Source organism: Phocoena phocoena, chromosome 1 (genome assembly GCF_963924675.1).
Source record: "Phocoena phocoena chromosome 1, mPhoPho1.1, whole genome shotgun sequence".
Taxonomy (NCBI): domain Eukaryota; kingdom Metazoa; phylum Chordata; class Mammalia; order Artiodactyla; family Phocoenidae; genus Phocoena; species Phocoena phocoena.
In genome coordinates this window covers 28,681,074-28,696,527 of record NC_089219.1, presented here as the reverse complement: position 1 = coordinate 28,696,527, position 15,454 = coordinate 28,681,074, and the positions used below count along the sequence as shown (strand labels likewise).

Genomic DNA, 15,454 nt, shown 5'->3' with positions numbered 1-15,454 from the left:
CTCCTATTCTGGAAGTGGTAGGCTCCCCCCACTCTGATATTCCTAAATGCTTTTCACCAGACATTCCAGTTCTCCCCGTTTTGGGGACTATGGTAAAATGGCACTACCCTCATTACCACTGCATTTCCTGCCCACCATCCCACTTCCCCCACATAGGTTGAGTGGGCCATATAGCTGGTTGTGACCAAGAAATTGCAGAAGCTAAGAACCCTCCAGGCTCTTTTCTCTCTGCCATGGAGCCAGCAACATTCCAAATAGTGACTGGGTTCCAGAGTGAAAATGATATGATGACATGGGGCAGAGGCTGCAGTCCACCCTCAATGGACACATAGCAAAAGCAAAAAATAAAACTTTGTTGCTTTGAGCCACTGAGAGTTCGGGATTGTCTGTGACTGCAGCATAACCTAGTTTATCCTGACTGCTACAACTACTACTTGAAATCATCCCTCATTCAACGTTAAAGGGGTCCATACCATATACTGGCGTCTTCCCAGGCAAGATAACCACTATCAGCTGTAGGCCCACATATGTCATTTTCAGGTGTTTAAACATGGGCTCCACGCTGTCTGCACCTTGTGCATACTTGCAAAAACATGGCTGACCCTGGATGGGCATTCCTGCATCCTTAGAGATTTTACGGAGCTGGTCAGTGAAACTCCTGTTAAAATAGAACCGGTGGCACAGTGCTTTCATTTCAGGGCACATTCTTAGCATGTATTTCCCTCTAAGATATTTCTTTCAGTTTGGTAAATTCTTAGCCAAATTTAGAAACAAATAAACAAACAAACAAAAAAACTCCCTCTTTAACTGGTTGCCAAAAATAGCCTGGAAGTTGTAATCATTGTAATTATAAGGCAGAAGACTCTGTATTATTAAACTATCAGATTATCATTTTGAATTTTTAAATAATTGTGCCTCAGCTGGGCCTCAGGGCCTAGAATAGCATTCCTGTTCAAAGATCTTTTTAAACCTTCAAGTCAGTAATTCCAGACCGAAGAAAAAAGCAAGGTCAAAATTTCAGGTAACGTGTATTTTGGTAAGCCAGGTACAAGAATAGTTGGGTAAGCTTGTGTTCAACTGAGAACACAGAAACACACTGTCACAAAATCACCATATTTAGGATGACATTCAAACTTGTAATAGATTTGATTCAAGAACAATGTCAAAAGAAATCATCACTTTAAGAAAAAGCAAAACTCATGGTCAAGTTTTAAATTTTGGATTTGTAGAAAGTTTTCAGAATGATTTGTTTTCTGCATTTGCCAATGTTTTGTAGGATTCCTTTCTTTCACCCCAGTTCCCTTTTCCTATAGTGATTTTTCCACCCTTTTCACTAACTTCCTGTATATAGATAACTGCATCTGTAAGATGTGAACCAATGATCTTAGTCAGTGACCCTGCAGTAAAACAAGCTCTCTAGTACACTGTAATGATTAAAAATGAACTAGTTTTTATCTTAGCTGAAAAGATACAATTAACCCCAAAGGAAGCTTCTCTAAGAACTCAAGAATTTGCCAATCGGCACTGCTTCAGCCTTGTTAGTCACAAATTTCTGCTCTAAATGTAGGAAGCTGAGTCAGATTCTTAACATAATTCCCAAGTCTGCGATTTACTATAAGAACAAGGTCTTTTTCCTATAGCCAGATGGTGTCACTATAGGAGTCTGGGATTCAGTGCCAGTGTACACAGCACATTCACATAAAGATGATATTTTCATATCTGGAAGGGATATTACTAAGCTGAAAATATGAAGATACTCACTTTAGTAAATCTTCCCTACATTGTTTCTGAGGCGCAAAACAAGCAACTGCCCAAACTTTAATTTCAATGCCAGCATAAAACTGCTTTCCTCGCATGTCCCAGACACCCTGGTTGGGTGTGGCTACCGTTTTATTCTTTAAAAAAAAAAAACACAAAAAAAGAAACAAAAGAAAAGAGAAAAGACATTACAATCTAAGGCCATTTTAAAGTTGATGAGGGGATAAACAAAACTCTATTTGATATTAGCCAAAAGACAAAAAGCAGTAATGAGCAAAGCTATGAGTAAATTCAGTGTGGTGTAGTGGAAAAACCCTGGATTCATCCCTTTTTGATTGGTTGTTGGAAGAAGCTTGCTGAATAAAATAAAAAGCTTACCCGGCCTCCGTATTGCAGCATTGGTGCTGGAAGTACCCTGCCTGTGAGCTCAGTCATTTCATTGTGGACAACAATACCAAATTCTTTAAGATATGGATCAGGTCCGCCCACCATGCTGTTACTCTTCACCTAAAGAACAGGAAAGCCTGCATATATAAAAACCAAAGAGTAACTGTGCCCCATCAGGCATTTTCTATTGTTTTTTTTGTTTGTTTTTTGTGTTTTGTTTTTTTCCCATCTGAAAGCTAGCTTATCTTAAAGACCATGCCTTACTGACCAGTCTACTGATTTCTTCTTGTCTGTCAGGAGCAGATCTTGCTGTGGCTTTGATCATCGTGGAAGTCTGATTGTCTGTGAGCTTCTTTATACATCGTTGTCCTGCCACTATATTACAAACCTACCAAGAGGCAAAGAGGAATTAGTTTGTGTAATGGGCTTCTACATCTTAAGCCTTTGCTGAACTGTACCTTACATCTTCCATTTCCAAAAAAATGAAAATTCTGTTATATGGTGAAGTTATCTGTCCAAAGTATTTTAGAGATTAATATTAAATTCTATCACTAGTTTAGAACATTTCTTTTTTAAAAAACACATTCAAGAAATTGGCAGATTGGCAAAAGAAAATTTAGTTTAGCTTACCTCAAGCGGCAAGTATGTATGCTTTTGTTCTTGTCCCACCTGGAGACAGGGAAGATGGGGGTATTTCAGTTGCAGACTATACTTTTGCTTAAAATATTGAGCTACTGTACATTCCATTGCTTGCCCATTTTCTAGCTGTAAGGGAAAACTATAAAAGAGAATGTCTCTTTAGAAATTTCTTCAAGTTCTTTGTGTTTTTTTTCAAATAAGCAAACAAACAAAAGCCTACTAACATTTTCTACCTTGACCAGTCACTTAAAAAAAAAAGGTCAATCTTTATTTGGCCATTTTCACTTAAGCCATTTTAGGGTTTAATCAGGATAGCGATTTTGTTGGAATTTTACATGTTTGTTTGTTGAAGCTAAGATGAGAAAAATTTTAGTTAAAATGGAAAAAGAATTTAAATCAAGAAGAAGCCGCAGAACCAGAAAATACACAGACTTACTAGAGAGGTCAGTTAACACCTACAGATACAAATACAATCTCTTGCTGGCTTCTTAGAGATGAGTAAATTCAAATAAGGTCCTGGGTCATCCACAGATGATAACTTAAGATAACTTTTGATAAAATGAATGTAGCACAGTTACTGGGGCCACATCTTCAGATCCCCAAACCAGGACAAACATATGTGGATTTGGAGGCCACAAGACCAGATACATGAACTTGAGACTGTGTCAAGATATTTGGTATAAACTGGGGAGCATGATTTAAGAGACTCTCCTGATTTCGCTCTTCCAGTGGACAAATTATCTCAAACACTTGGCACAATAATTACTTTAATCTTGCTTTCTTAGCTGTTAATGGCCCACAAAGTAATAATGCAGTGAGGATCACGTATGTGATATTTAAATCTATGTGCTTTTAATTTTCATGCAAAGATTATATAGTTCTATAAGTATAGTTATTCTTACAGGGTACTGTGAAGTAATTAAATAATGAGAAAGATAGTTCTTTTTGAAACAAATGCTATAATTCTCAACAGTGACTTCATTTTTTTCCTTAGAGAATGAAGTCAATGGTATAACATGAAGAGTATATGGAACACCACTTTACAAGTCAAGAAATTCATGTGATGTGTACATGAGTTCATACTGAAGAATTTATTCAAATCAGACTGAATTTATATACTACATTTATCCAGAGGCCACCCCAAAATTTCAGTTATCTAGAACAAAGCGCTCCAGGTGATTTTGATGTACACTTGTTTGAAAAAGTCTTCTGAGTGAGGAAAATAATGTAAAGTTAATGTAGTTAAGTTTATGCTCTTTACTTAGAAAAGCCAATATTCATATTTATGTCAGACATGAGTTTAATGATCTTGATTACAAGAATAAAACTTACATATATGGTAATTTAAAAAGCACTTTAATATATATTTTCTCATTAGGTATAGCTCACAGTGGACTAGAAGCTGGGTGATTAGAAAACTGAGATTGCGTAAGCATAAATGAATGTGCTGCTGGAGGCATAGCATACACACTGACAGCTGGAAGAAGTGACAGCTAGCTACAAAAGGGGGGAGAAAAATCCACATAAAGCACAAAGCAATATGTATCTTCGCGTGACAGCTTTCATGACTTACAAGCCTTAATAGATCCTTCAGGCCATGCATTGAGAATTACAACACTATAATAAATGATGTTCATAATGATGACTCAGCATCATTATATAAAAGTTGATCTATGAAAAAAAAAAAAAAGTTGATCTATGTTTAGCATACTCTGTTTAATAGGTGAAATGACTTCCCTGGTGGCACAGTGGATAAGACTCTGTGCTCCCAATGCAGGGGGCCCAGCTTCGATCCTTGGTTAGGGAACTAGATCCCACATGCATGCCGCAACTAAGAGTTCACAGGTCACAACTAAGGAGCCCGTGTGCCGCAACTAAAGAAGCCGGCGAGCTGCAACTGAGACCCGGTGCAACCAAATAGAGAAATAAATATTTTTTTAAAAAGAGAAAGAAAAACTGGCTGGATCATAGTTACATTTACAAAAAAAAGAAAAAGAGGTGAAATGAATTAAAGGCATGAAATATGTTTTATAAATATTTCTATCAAAAATATTTAAAACATTTTCTATTTTTTTTATTTTTTATTTTTTTGACCGCGCTGTGTGTGGCATGTGGCATGCAGGATCTTAGTTCCTTGACCAGAGATTGAACCTGAGATCCCTGCAGTGGAAGCGTGGAGTCTTAACCAATGGACCACCAGGGAAGTCCCTTAAAACATTTTTAAAGCTTCGGTGCTTTAAAGTGAAGATCTAGGTGATTTTTAAAATTACAATATGGGATACCAATTTCTCAAATTATTATAGTAGCTTCCTTTGTTACAAAAAATATAATGGTACAATTTTAGATGTGGTTAACATACGTCTGATGACTGGCTGGCCGTCTAGTCACATTACACACTCGATATTTTCGTTTCATCTGTCCACAGTGGGTCACCTCAACTTTAAGACCTGAAGTCAAAACAGTCAAAAGAGCAGTATTAATTAAAATCACAGTGACAAGAAAATACTCGAAGGTTGTCTTCAGAAAGGCATAGCATTGTACAGGACAAAAGTTGCAAGGATATGGGAACAATTTCATCATGCATAGGCAAAAAAGCCTCAGCCAAGCACAAAAAATTAGAACCCAGACAACTTAAGACTTGCAACCTACTTTGATGTATTACTTCATTCAATAAGTATCTATCAAGCAACAACTATGTTTTGGTGCTTATTCTTGGGTCTGGAGATAGCCCTAATGAAGCTTATGGTATAATGAGAGAAGATAGCTAACAACAGGTAAAGAAGCAAAGAAATTCTGAGAATAAATGAACTTGTGTTATTTTATTAAAATGGAAGTTTTCAAGTAAGTAACAGTTACTAAGTTCCTGACATGTGCCAGGTACTGTGCTACTGTATAAAGAAGCTTTATACACTTAGTTGCATTTAATTCTCACAACAATCTTACAAGATACACATTATCTTTATCTTAGAGATGAATAAACTAAGGCTCACAGTGGTTAAATAACTTGCCCAAAGTCCCAATGATAGAATTGGCAGGAATGGGACGGAAGCCCAGGTGTGTCTGACTGCAAGACCATGCTCCTTGCACCATGCTGAGCTGCCTCTCCAAGACCACAGTAATGCAAATACCTACCTCTGATTTCTTTGGTAAACTTGACACGCTGGGAGTCTGTTAGGGGTTTGGTCTGTTCATTGATGTTCTGAATGTCTAAAACCTCACACATGAACTCAATGATAGGCTGAGCCCGGTAGAAAGCAGTTGCAGATACTAACAAACAGAGAAGGATACTTAGCTTCAGGGAAAGAGGAAAGACCAAAAACCCAGCCAAAAGAGTAAAGGATAAAGAGAGTTCCATCTTACCATCAATATTCAGCATCATATTCCACATGGCAGGTCTCACAGACTGATGAAAGCCAAACCAAACCTCCCTGCCCCCTCCCAGAGGGTGATAGTAACCTTCAGGAGGTGAGAAAAAGGAGCGACCCACTGGAGTGTACCTGAAGAAACAAGAGTTTGCATGTTTCACAGTAAAAACTTGAGTCTTTCATTTCACTCTCAATTTTGTAAACTGAAACCAAGTTTGAACTATGACTTGTGCAGAAACCTTTCAATGTCTCCAATGCAACATAGCAAAAAAAGTCTGACATTTGTGGCAAAGAATTCAAACTAACCTCATGGAGGGAAGGTGTCTTGTGATAACATCAAGTGCTTGAACTGAGTCATCTGGGACTTCATTCAAGTGCCCGGCCAAAGCTTCTAAAAGCAACTGAAGGCTCACAACTGATACCCACTGAACAGACACTTTAAAGGTCTGGTCTTTACCCTCACCTGGAAGGGTCACTTCCATATCAACCTAAGTAAAAATACATAAAATACATACACATACATATTTACAAAGGCTGAGACATCCCAGGAATATTCATATAGTATATGCATAAGGATGTTTAACACTTTCTATAATTGCAAAACACTGGAAACAACCTATGTTCCATCAGTAGGGGAATAATTTAATATTGAATATTATGTAATAGTTAAAAATAAGGTAGATGCTACAACATGGATGAACCTTGAAAACATTATGCTAAGTGAAATAAATAGCCAGACATAAAATGACAAATACTATATGATTCCACTTATATGAGGTACCTAGAATAGTTAAATTCATAAATACAGAAAGTAGAATAGTGGTTACCAGGGATAGGGGAGGAGAAAATGGGGAGTTATTGTTTAATGGGCACAGAGTTTGAGTTTGGGATGATGAAAAGTTCTAGAGATGGCTAGTGGTCACAGTTGCATAACAATGTGAATATATTTAATGCCACTGAATTGTACACTTAAAAATGGTTAAAATAGTAAATTTTATGTTATATATATTTTACCACAATAAAAAAATTGAATTAAAAAAATAAGGTAGGGCTTCCCTGGTGGTGCAGTGGTTGAGAGTCCGCCTGCCGATGCACGGGACACAGGTTCGTGCCCTGGTCTGGGAAGATCCCACATGCCGCGGAGCAGCTAGGCCCGTGAGCCATGGCCGCTGAGCCTGCGCGTCCGGAGCCTGTGCTCCGCAATGGGAGAGGCCACAACAGCGAGAGGCCCGCGTAACACACACACACAAAAAAAATAAGGTACACTTAAATGTACAGAAATGGAAAGATCTCCCAGACATATTGTTAAATGAAAAAATAAATCATAGAACAATATCAAACAAATAAGAATATATATAGGGACTTCCCTGGTGGTGCAGTGGTTAAGAATCCGCCTGCCAATGCAGGGGACATGGGTTCGAGCCCTGGTCCGGGAAGACCCCACATGCCACGGAGCAACTAAGCCCATGCACCACAACTACTGAGCCTGCACTCTAGAGCCCGCAAGCCACAACTACTGAGCCCGAGTGCCACAACTACTGAAGCCCACATGCCTAGCGCCCATGCTCCGCAACAAGAGAAGCCACCACAATGAGAAGCCCACGCACCGAAACGAAGAGTAGTCCCAGCTCACTGCAACTAGAGAAAGCCCGCGCGCAACCAAAAATATAAATAAATAAATAACTTTATTTAAAAAAATAAGAATATATATAAATATGCATAAATAGCTAAGGCACAAAAAAATATATGAAAGGATATATACTGAACTATTATAGCAGTTTCCTCTGAAAGTGAAAATGGGATTGAGGGTACAGGCAAGTTGGGAGGCGGGAAACCATAGCATTTCTAGATTGTTTGAATAAGGTTATAATGAGTATATATTTATGTATTGCTTTTAAATTTTTAAAACAAATGTCTTAAGTTATTGTGGTATTAAAAATATTTTCATAAGTGGGTGTTATATAATATTCTACAAGTTGGCAGGCAGATTCTACAAGTTATAAAAATTCCACTCTTCAGATTCAGGTGGCACTTTAACACTGAGAAATCTGGAATATACGTAAAGATGACAAAATCAACCTAAATTCTAATGCTCAGTTATTGGTTAACTAAGGGACAAGAGAATATGGACAGAATAACAAATCTATCATCAGCATGAGAAACAACTTTAAGCGTTGAATTGTTATTAGAAAGGGAAACACTGTTGTCCTATGTAATTACTACTGAATGACATAAGTCTAATCAATATTTCTTGCCGTTAACACTTACCCTCTCCCGTCCAATTGGCAGTGGATGTGCTGTGTACATGTTTCTTTTGCCATCATAGCCAGGCTGCCGATCACCAAATACCTGCATCTTGAAGTGCCGCACCATTGTATCTACTACGTCCCTTAACAGTAATGGAGATAGTGTAGGTTAGCTCTGAGAAGCAGTGGTGAACAGTAAGGAAACTATCACCATACCTTAATCATCTAAATTCAGTTCAAAACTCCTTGGAAAAAGTAAGAGTTAAACTTACAACTGACTCAAGTAATTAGAAAAATAGTTAACTAAAGAAAGGTAGGCAAGTGAACAAAAGCAATCATGAGATGACAACAGAAAGGAGGGAATAAAAGGAAAAAGAGAATAAACTTTAGAGCATCCTCTCAAATTCTTGCTTTCCAAAATCCTCTCCTATGATAAATAGAGCCTTATAAGAATAACCTGTCTTAGGTATCTAAGTTTGGCATGTTCATCACTGAACAATGATAAGTGTGTTATCAAATAAGCACCCTTATTCAAGTATACTGGTTTTGGAAAAGAGAGTGAGCAGAATTCAGAAATCTGGGGATCAATAAATCTAAGATGCATCAAAATCAAAGGACTAAGTCAACCCCTTTGATAATGCTAGAAATTTATTATTCTTCATACTGTCTTGTTATATTCCAAACTGCTTCCAAGCAGTATAGAAAAGGGAATGTCGTAAAATGTCCTCATTCTGTAAAGATTACCAATGTAGTTTCTTTCTGTTTAGAAAGAAAGCCTTTCTCTCAATAGAGCATGAATAGCTTTATTTAAATGTTTCTGCATATATGCCGGATCACTCTGTATGCAGGCTCTGAAACAAATGCAGCTGTGGGGGAAGCAGAGTCTACAGCTTAAGATGGACAGATCTGGGTCTGTGCAATTTTGGAATGCTAGCGTCAATGAAAACTCAGGTGCTATGTCTTACCAACATTAGTGAGCCCCACGTAGGGGAACTGTACCTTAAAATACATCACAACAAAGTTCTTTATCAAATAAATATACCCATGTTTCTATCAAAAAAAAATACATCACAACTAGCTAAGGCATTAATATTACTACAAATGAAATCTGTGGGAAAGTCATATGTTTTCAAACCAAATCATGCAACTGAAAAAAACTGATGGAGAAATATAGTCTCATACATTCCCAATTTTAAAAAGCTGACTTAAGAACAGTATATTTGGGGCTTCCCTGATGGCGCAGTGGTTGAGAGTCTGCCTGCCAATGTAGGGGAACGGGTTCGAGCCCTGGTCTGGGAAGATCCCACATGCCGCGAAGCAACTGGACCTGTGAGCCACAACTACTGAGCCTGCGCATCTGGAGCCTGTGGTCCGCAACAAGAGAGGCCGCGACAGTGAGAGGCCCGCGCACCACGATGAAGAGTGGCCCACACTCGCCGCAACTAGAGAAAGCCCTCGCACAGAAACAAAGACCCAATACAGCCAAAAATAATAAATAAATTTTAAAAATTTAATAAATAAATACGGGCTGTTGTTAACTGACAAGAGGCTTGTGCTTATTTATAAAAAAAAAAAAAACTGACAAGAGGCTTGTGCTTATTTATAAAAAAAAAAAAAAAAGAACAGTATATTTTCAGACTGGAAGGGTAATTTCTTATCTTACTTTCTTAAAATGTAACCATAAAGTTTTACAGTAAAAAACATATTTTCACCTCTATTCTCATTTAACCTTCAAAACAACCTTGTGAGACAAGCAGGGCAATAATTATTGAATTCAGAATGGGCAAGTAAACTGCCCCTGATCACACAATGATTAAGTGGCAGAGCTGTATGACGTTGGACAAGTTACTTAATCTCTTACATCTGTTTCTTCATTTGTAAAATTATGGTAATCATAACACCCACCACAAAAGTTGTCGTATTAAGTGAATAAACAGACACAGAATATTTAGAACAGTGCTTGTCATGCAATAAGCCTACTGCTTGCAGGACATTTGGTCCTGTCCAAAACATTCATAAGACATTTGGTCCATCCTAAAAGGTCCTTGATATTTGGTCATATTTGGTCCTGTCCAAAATGTCCATGGAGACATTTGGTCCACACCAAAAGGTCCTTGATATTCACTTCTGTCCAAAACAAAAATTTGGCATGGGCCAAATACGCTCATGGACGTTTTGAATAGGACCAAATTTCAGGGACCTTTTTTGTTTTTTCAGGGACCTTTTGACTTAGACCAAATGTCTTGTGGATGCTCTGGACAAGACTAAATGGCTGCTGACTAGCCTACTTAACTCTGGTATGCTCAAGGATAACACTCCAGGAATCTTCCTCTCTCCTGAATCATCAAATTTTTCCACTCTACTGAATTACTGCCTTCAGCAAATAAATATGCTATAATTTCTTCATCTTAAAAAAAATGTGAAATTTCCTGATCCCACTTCCTCCTCGTCTGAACATTCCATTTCTCTGCTCCCCATTGCATCAAAATCCCTTGACAGAGATGTCTCTAATTGCTCTTCTCCTTTCTCTCTTCAGTCTTCTCTAGTGAGGCTTTTCCTCCACCAAAGCTACTCTTATCAAGGTCCCCAGTGAGCTCCACATTGTGAAATTCAATGCTCCTCGAACATTAGACGATCAATTCTTTCAGCTTAAAACATCTTCTTCCCTTGCCTCCTCACTCTGCCCTGGTTATCTCTCAACCCAGTGGCCTCTCCATGCCAGTCTCCTTGCTGATTCTTCCTCATCTCCCCATTTGTAAGTATTGAGTTACCTCAGGACTCAGTTTTGAAATCTTATTTTCTTTAACCACACTCACTTCCTACATGATCTCACCCGGTCTCATGGCTTTACCACCAATATGCTGATGACTTTCAAATGTTTGTCTCCAGCCTGGACTTTTCTGCTGAGTCCAACCTCATGTATCCAACTTCCTGCTCAACATCTTCACTGGGATGTCCAATAGACATCTCAATCCTAACATGGCCAAAAAACAGATCTCCTGATCTGTCAACCCTGTTGGCCTCTCCCATAGTTTTTCCCATCCTGATAAATGGCAACTCCATCTTTCCATCCACTCAGGACAAAAACCCTGGAATCAATGATGATTCATTTCTTTCATACCTCCTGTTCAATCCATCAACAAATCTTGCTGACACTACCTTTAAAATTTGTAGACTCTGACCAGTTGTTTTTTTGGTTTTTTGGGGTTTTTTTTTGCGGTACGCGGGCCTCTCACTGTGTGGCCTCTCCCATTGCAGAGCACAGGCTCCGGACGCACCGGCTCAGTGGCCATGGCTCACGGGCCCAGCCGTTCTGCGGCATGTGGGATCTTCCCGGACCGGGGAACGAACCCACGTCCCCTGCATCGGCAGGCGGACTCTCAACCACTGCGTCACCAGGGAAGCCCTCTGACCAGTTTTTATCACTATCACTTTTACTACCCAAGTTCAAGCCACCATCATTTTTCACCTGAATCATTACACATGCCTCCTAATTGATTTCCTTGCTTTTCACCCTTACCTGCTAGGGTTCGTTTTCAACACAGCAGCCAAAACGATCCATTAAAAATCTAAGTTAGTCATATCAAATGTCTACTCAAAACCCATCTAATCAGAGTAAACACTAAAGTTCTATGACCACCTACAAGACTCTGCATGATAGGGCCCTTTGGAGTTTCTCTACCACTCTCCCCCTCACTCACTCCAGCAATACAGGCTTTATCTGCTGTTCCTTGAATATACCATGCAAGCTGCTGCCTCTGCCTGGGACTCTTGTCATGTAGATATCTCTCACCTCCTCTAGGTTTCTCCTCAAATGTCACTTTTCAGTGAGCTCTTCCCTAACTATACTATTAAAAAATTACATTATGTGTGTGCGCGTACCCATATATATACACACACGTGCGTTCACACAAACATCTTACATAATATATATGTAACATATACACAAAATATATACGTATTTACAGTATACATAAATACTACATACACTATATGTATGTGTGTGTGTGTGTGTGTGTATATATATATATATATATATATATATATATATATGTAAAATCAGTGGCCCATCCTCCATCCCTATCTTCCACCCCTCTTTTATTTTTCTTCACAACAGTTATCATCAACTAACAAATAATATGTTTTCTTTGCTTATTCATTTATTTTTGGACTTTTCCCCCATTAGAATATAAGTTCCTCAAGGGTAGGAACTTTTGCCTGTTTGTTCATGTTGTATTCCCAGAACATAGAACAATACCTGATATACAGTGAGCACCCAACAGAATATATGTCAAATGGATCAATATTAGCCATTGCCACCGCTTCTGTTATTATTGATTTCAGTTATACAACAGCCAAACAATTAAGGGCTTGCATGAGACTGAACTATACCAGAAAGCCAAATAATTGATCTATAATGAGAAAAAAAAACCAAGCCACAAAGAAATACTTCACTTTACAGCAAAAGCATCCTTGGAAAGGCAAGAACTATAATATTAAGGACTGCCTGAATATCCCAGTGTGAAAACAGAGAAAAGTAAAGTGGGTGATCTCAGCACACTGTAAAAATATCTGCTATATATAGGGCTATATTCACTATTGGTAAATTCCTGTCATACAGACAACAATGCTTAAATCATCTTATCTAGACCCCTCCTGGATAATGCTAGAATTAAACAGAGCTTCTCAGTTTATGTTCTTCAATACTCCAAGATGATTCTTCTGTCTTTACACTTATATTTTTCTCATGTCCAATACCAACACATGATAATAAAATTTGAATTTCCACATAGTTCTATTTTCCATAGACACCAGTGGCTTCACCTATTTTTACAAATTTCTGCTACCTTTGGACAGTGAAAGAGTGACCTTTCTTCTTCATTCATTAAGTATTTACTGACTGAACAATGATGTATCCTGCATTCTGCTAGAATCTGTGGAGGACAACCAAGTATGAGACAGCAAACCTGCTATCAAGAAACTTAACATCTTAGAGAAAAAAAAAGCCTACATGTTAAAAGAGTTTAGAGAACAATACGATTCATGATAAATAAATTACATGTATTTAAATGTATAAGAGGGGACGAGGGGAAGATGGCGGAAGAGTAAGACGCGGAGATCACCTTCCTCCCAACAGATACACCAGAAATATATCTACACGTGGAACAACTCCTACAGAACACCTACTGAATGCTAGCAGAAGACCTCAGACCTCCCCAAAGGCAAGAAACTCCCCACGTACCTGGGTAGGGCAAAAGAAAAAAGAATAAACAGAGACAAAAGGATAGGGACGCATCCTGCACCAGTGGGAGGGAGCTGTGAAGGAGGAAAGGTTTCCACACACTAGGAAGCCCCTTTGCGGGCGGAGACTGCGGGTGGCGGAGGCGGGAAGCTTCGAAGCCGCGGAGGTGAACGCAGCCACTGGGGTGCGGAGCGCAAAGCGGAGAGATTCCCGCACAGAGGATCCGTGCCGACCGGCACTCACCAGCCCAAGAGGCTTGTCTGTTCACCCGCCAGGGCGGGCAGGGCTGGGAGCTGAAGCTCGGGCTTCGGTTGGAGCGCAGGGAGAGGACTTGGGGTTGGCGGCGTGAACACAGCCTGCAGAGGGTTAGTGCGCCACGGCTGGCCGGGAGCGAGTCCGGGAAAAGTCTGGACCTGCCGAAGAGGCAAGAGACTTTTTCTTCCCTCTTTGTTTCCTGGTGCGCGAGAAGAGGGCATTAAGAGCGCTGCTTAAAGGAGCTCCAGAGACGGGCGCGAGCCGCGGCTAAAAGCGCGGACCCCAAAGACGGGCATGAGACGCTAAAGCTGCTGCTGCCACCACCAAGAAGCCTGTGTGCGAGCACAGGTCACTATCCACACCCCCCTTCTGGGGAGCCTGTGTAGCCCGCCACTGCCAGGGTCCCAGGATCCAGGGACAACTTCCCTGGGAGAATGCACGGCGCACCTCAGGCTGGTGCAACGTCACGCCAGCCTCTGCCGCCGCAGGCTCACCCGGCACTCCATGCCCCTCCCTCCCCCCCACCCGCAGCCTGAGTTAGTCACAGTCCCCGAAGCAGCTGCTCCTTTAACCCCGTCCTGTCTGAGCGAACAACAGACGCCCTCCGGAGGCCTACAAGCAGAGGCGGGGCCAAATCCAAAGCTGAGCCCCTGAGAGCTGTGAGAACAGAGAAAGGGAAATCTCTCCCAGCAGCCTCAGAAGCAGCGGATTAAAGCTCCACAATCAACTTGATGTACCCTGCATCTGTGGAATACATGAATAGACAACGAATCATCCCAAATTGAGGAGGTGGACTTTGAGAGCAAAATTTATGACTTTTTCCCCTTTTCCTCTTTTTGTGAGTGTGTATGTGTATGCTTCTGTGTGAGATTTTGTCTGTATAGCTTTGCTTCCACCATTTGTCCTGGGGCTCTATCCGTCGGTTTTTTTTTTTTGTTTTTAATTTTTCTTTCTTAATAATTATTTTTCATTTTAATAACTTTATTATATTTTATCTTTATTTTACTTTATCTTCTTTCTTTCTTTTTTCCTTCCTTCCCTCCTTCCTTCCTCCCTCTCTTTCTTTCCACCTTTCTTTCTTTCTACTTCTACTAATTCTTTCTTTCTACTTTTTCTCCCTTTTATTCTGAGCCGTGTGGATGAAAGGCTCTTGGTGCTATAGCCAGGAGTCAGTGCTGTGCCTCTGAGGTGGGAGAGCCAACTTCAGGACACTGGTCCACAAGAGACCTCCCAGATCCACATAATATCAAATGGCAAAACTCTCCCAGAGATCTCCATCTCAACACCAGCACCCAGCTTCATTCAACGACCAGCAAGCTACAGTGCTGGACACCCTATGCCAAACAGCTAGCAAGACAGGAACACAACCCCACCCATTAGCAGAGAGGATGCCTAAAATCATAATAAGTCCACAACACCCCAAAACACCACCAGACGTGGACCTGCCCACCACAAAGACAAGATCTAGCCTCAACCACCAGAACACAGGCATTAGTCCCCTCCACCAGGAAGCCTACACAACCCACTGAACCAACCTTAGCCACTGGGGACAGACACCAAAA

General features: G+C 40.1%; 1 protein-coding gene across 1 annotated transcript in view; it reads right to left on the bottom strand.

Moving 5' to 3' along the window:
- LOC136125064 (protein argonaute-4) overlaps positions 1 to 15,454 on the bottom strand; it is a 41,770-nt gene that overhangs the window by 14,400 nt on the left and 11,916 nt on the right. Inside the window, exons 3-12 of the mRNA XM_065879901.1 lie at positions 8,418 to 8,538; positions 6,456 to 6,637; positions 6,145 to 6,281; positions 5,917 to 6,051; positions 5,144 to 5,231; positions 2,776 to 2,923; positions 2,414 to 2,533; positions 2,137 to 2,265; positions 1,762 to 1,895; positions 474 to 658 (exon numbers count right to left, since the gene is read on the bottom strand). Coding sequence (XP_065735973.1) covers positions 474 to 658; positions 1,762 to 1,895; positions 2,137 to 2,265; positions 2,414 to 2,533; positions 2,776 to 2,923; positions 5,144 to 5,231; positions 5,917 to 6,051; positions 6,145 to 6,281; positions 6,456 to 6,637; positions 8,418 to 8,538 — 1,379 coding nt within the window. The remainder of the gene's footprint in view (positions 1 to 473; positions 659 to 1,761; positions 1,896 to 2,136; positions 2,266 to 2,413; positions 2,534 to 2,775; positions 2,924 to 5,143; positions 5,232 to 5,916; positions 6,052 to 6,144; positions 6,282 to 6,455; positions 6,638 to 8,417; positions 8,539 to 15,454) is intronic.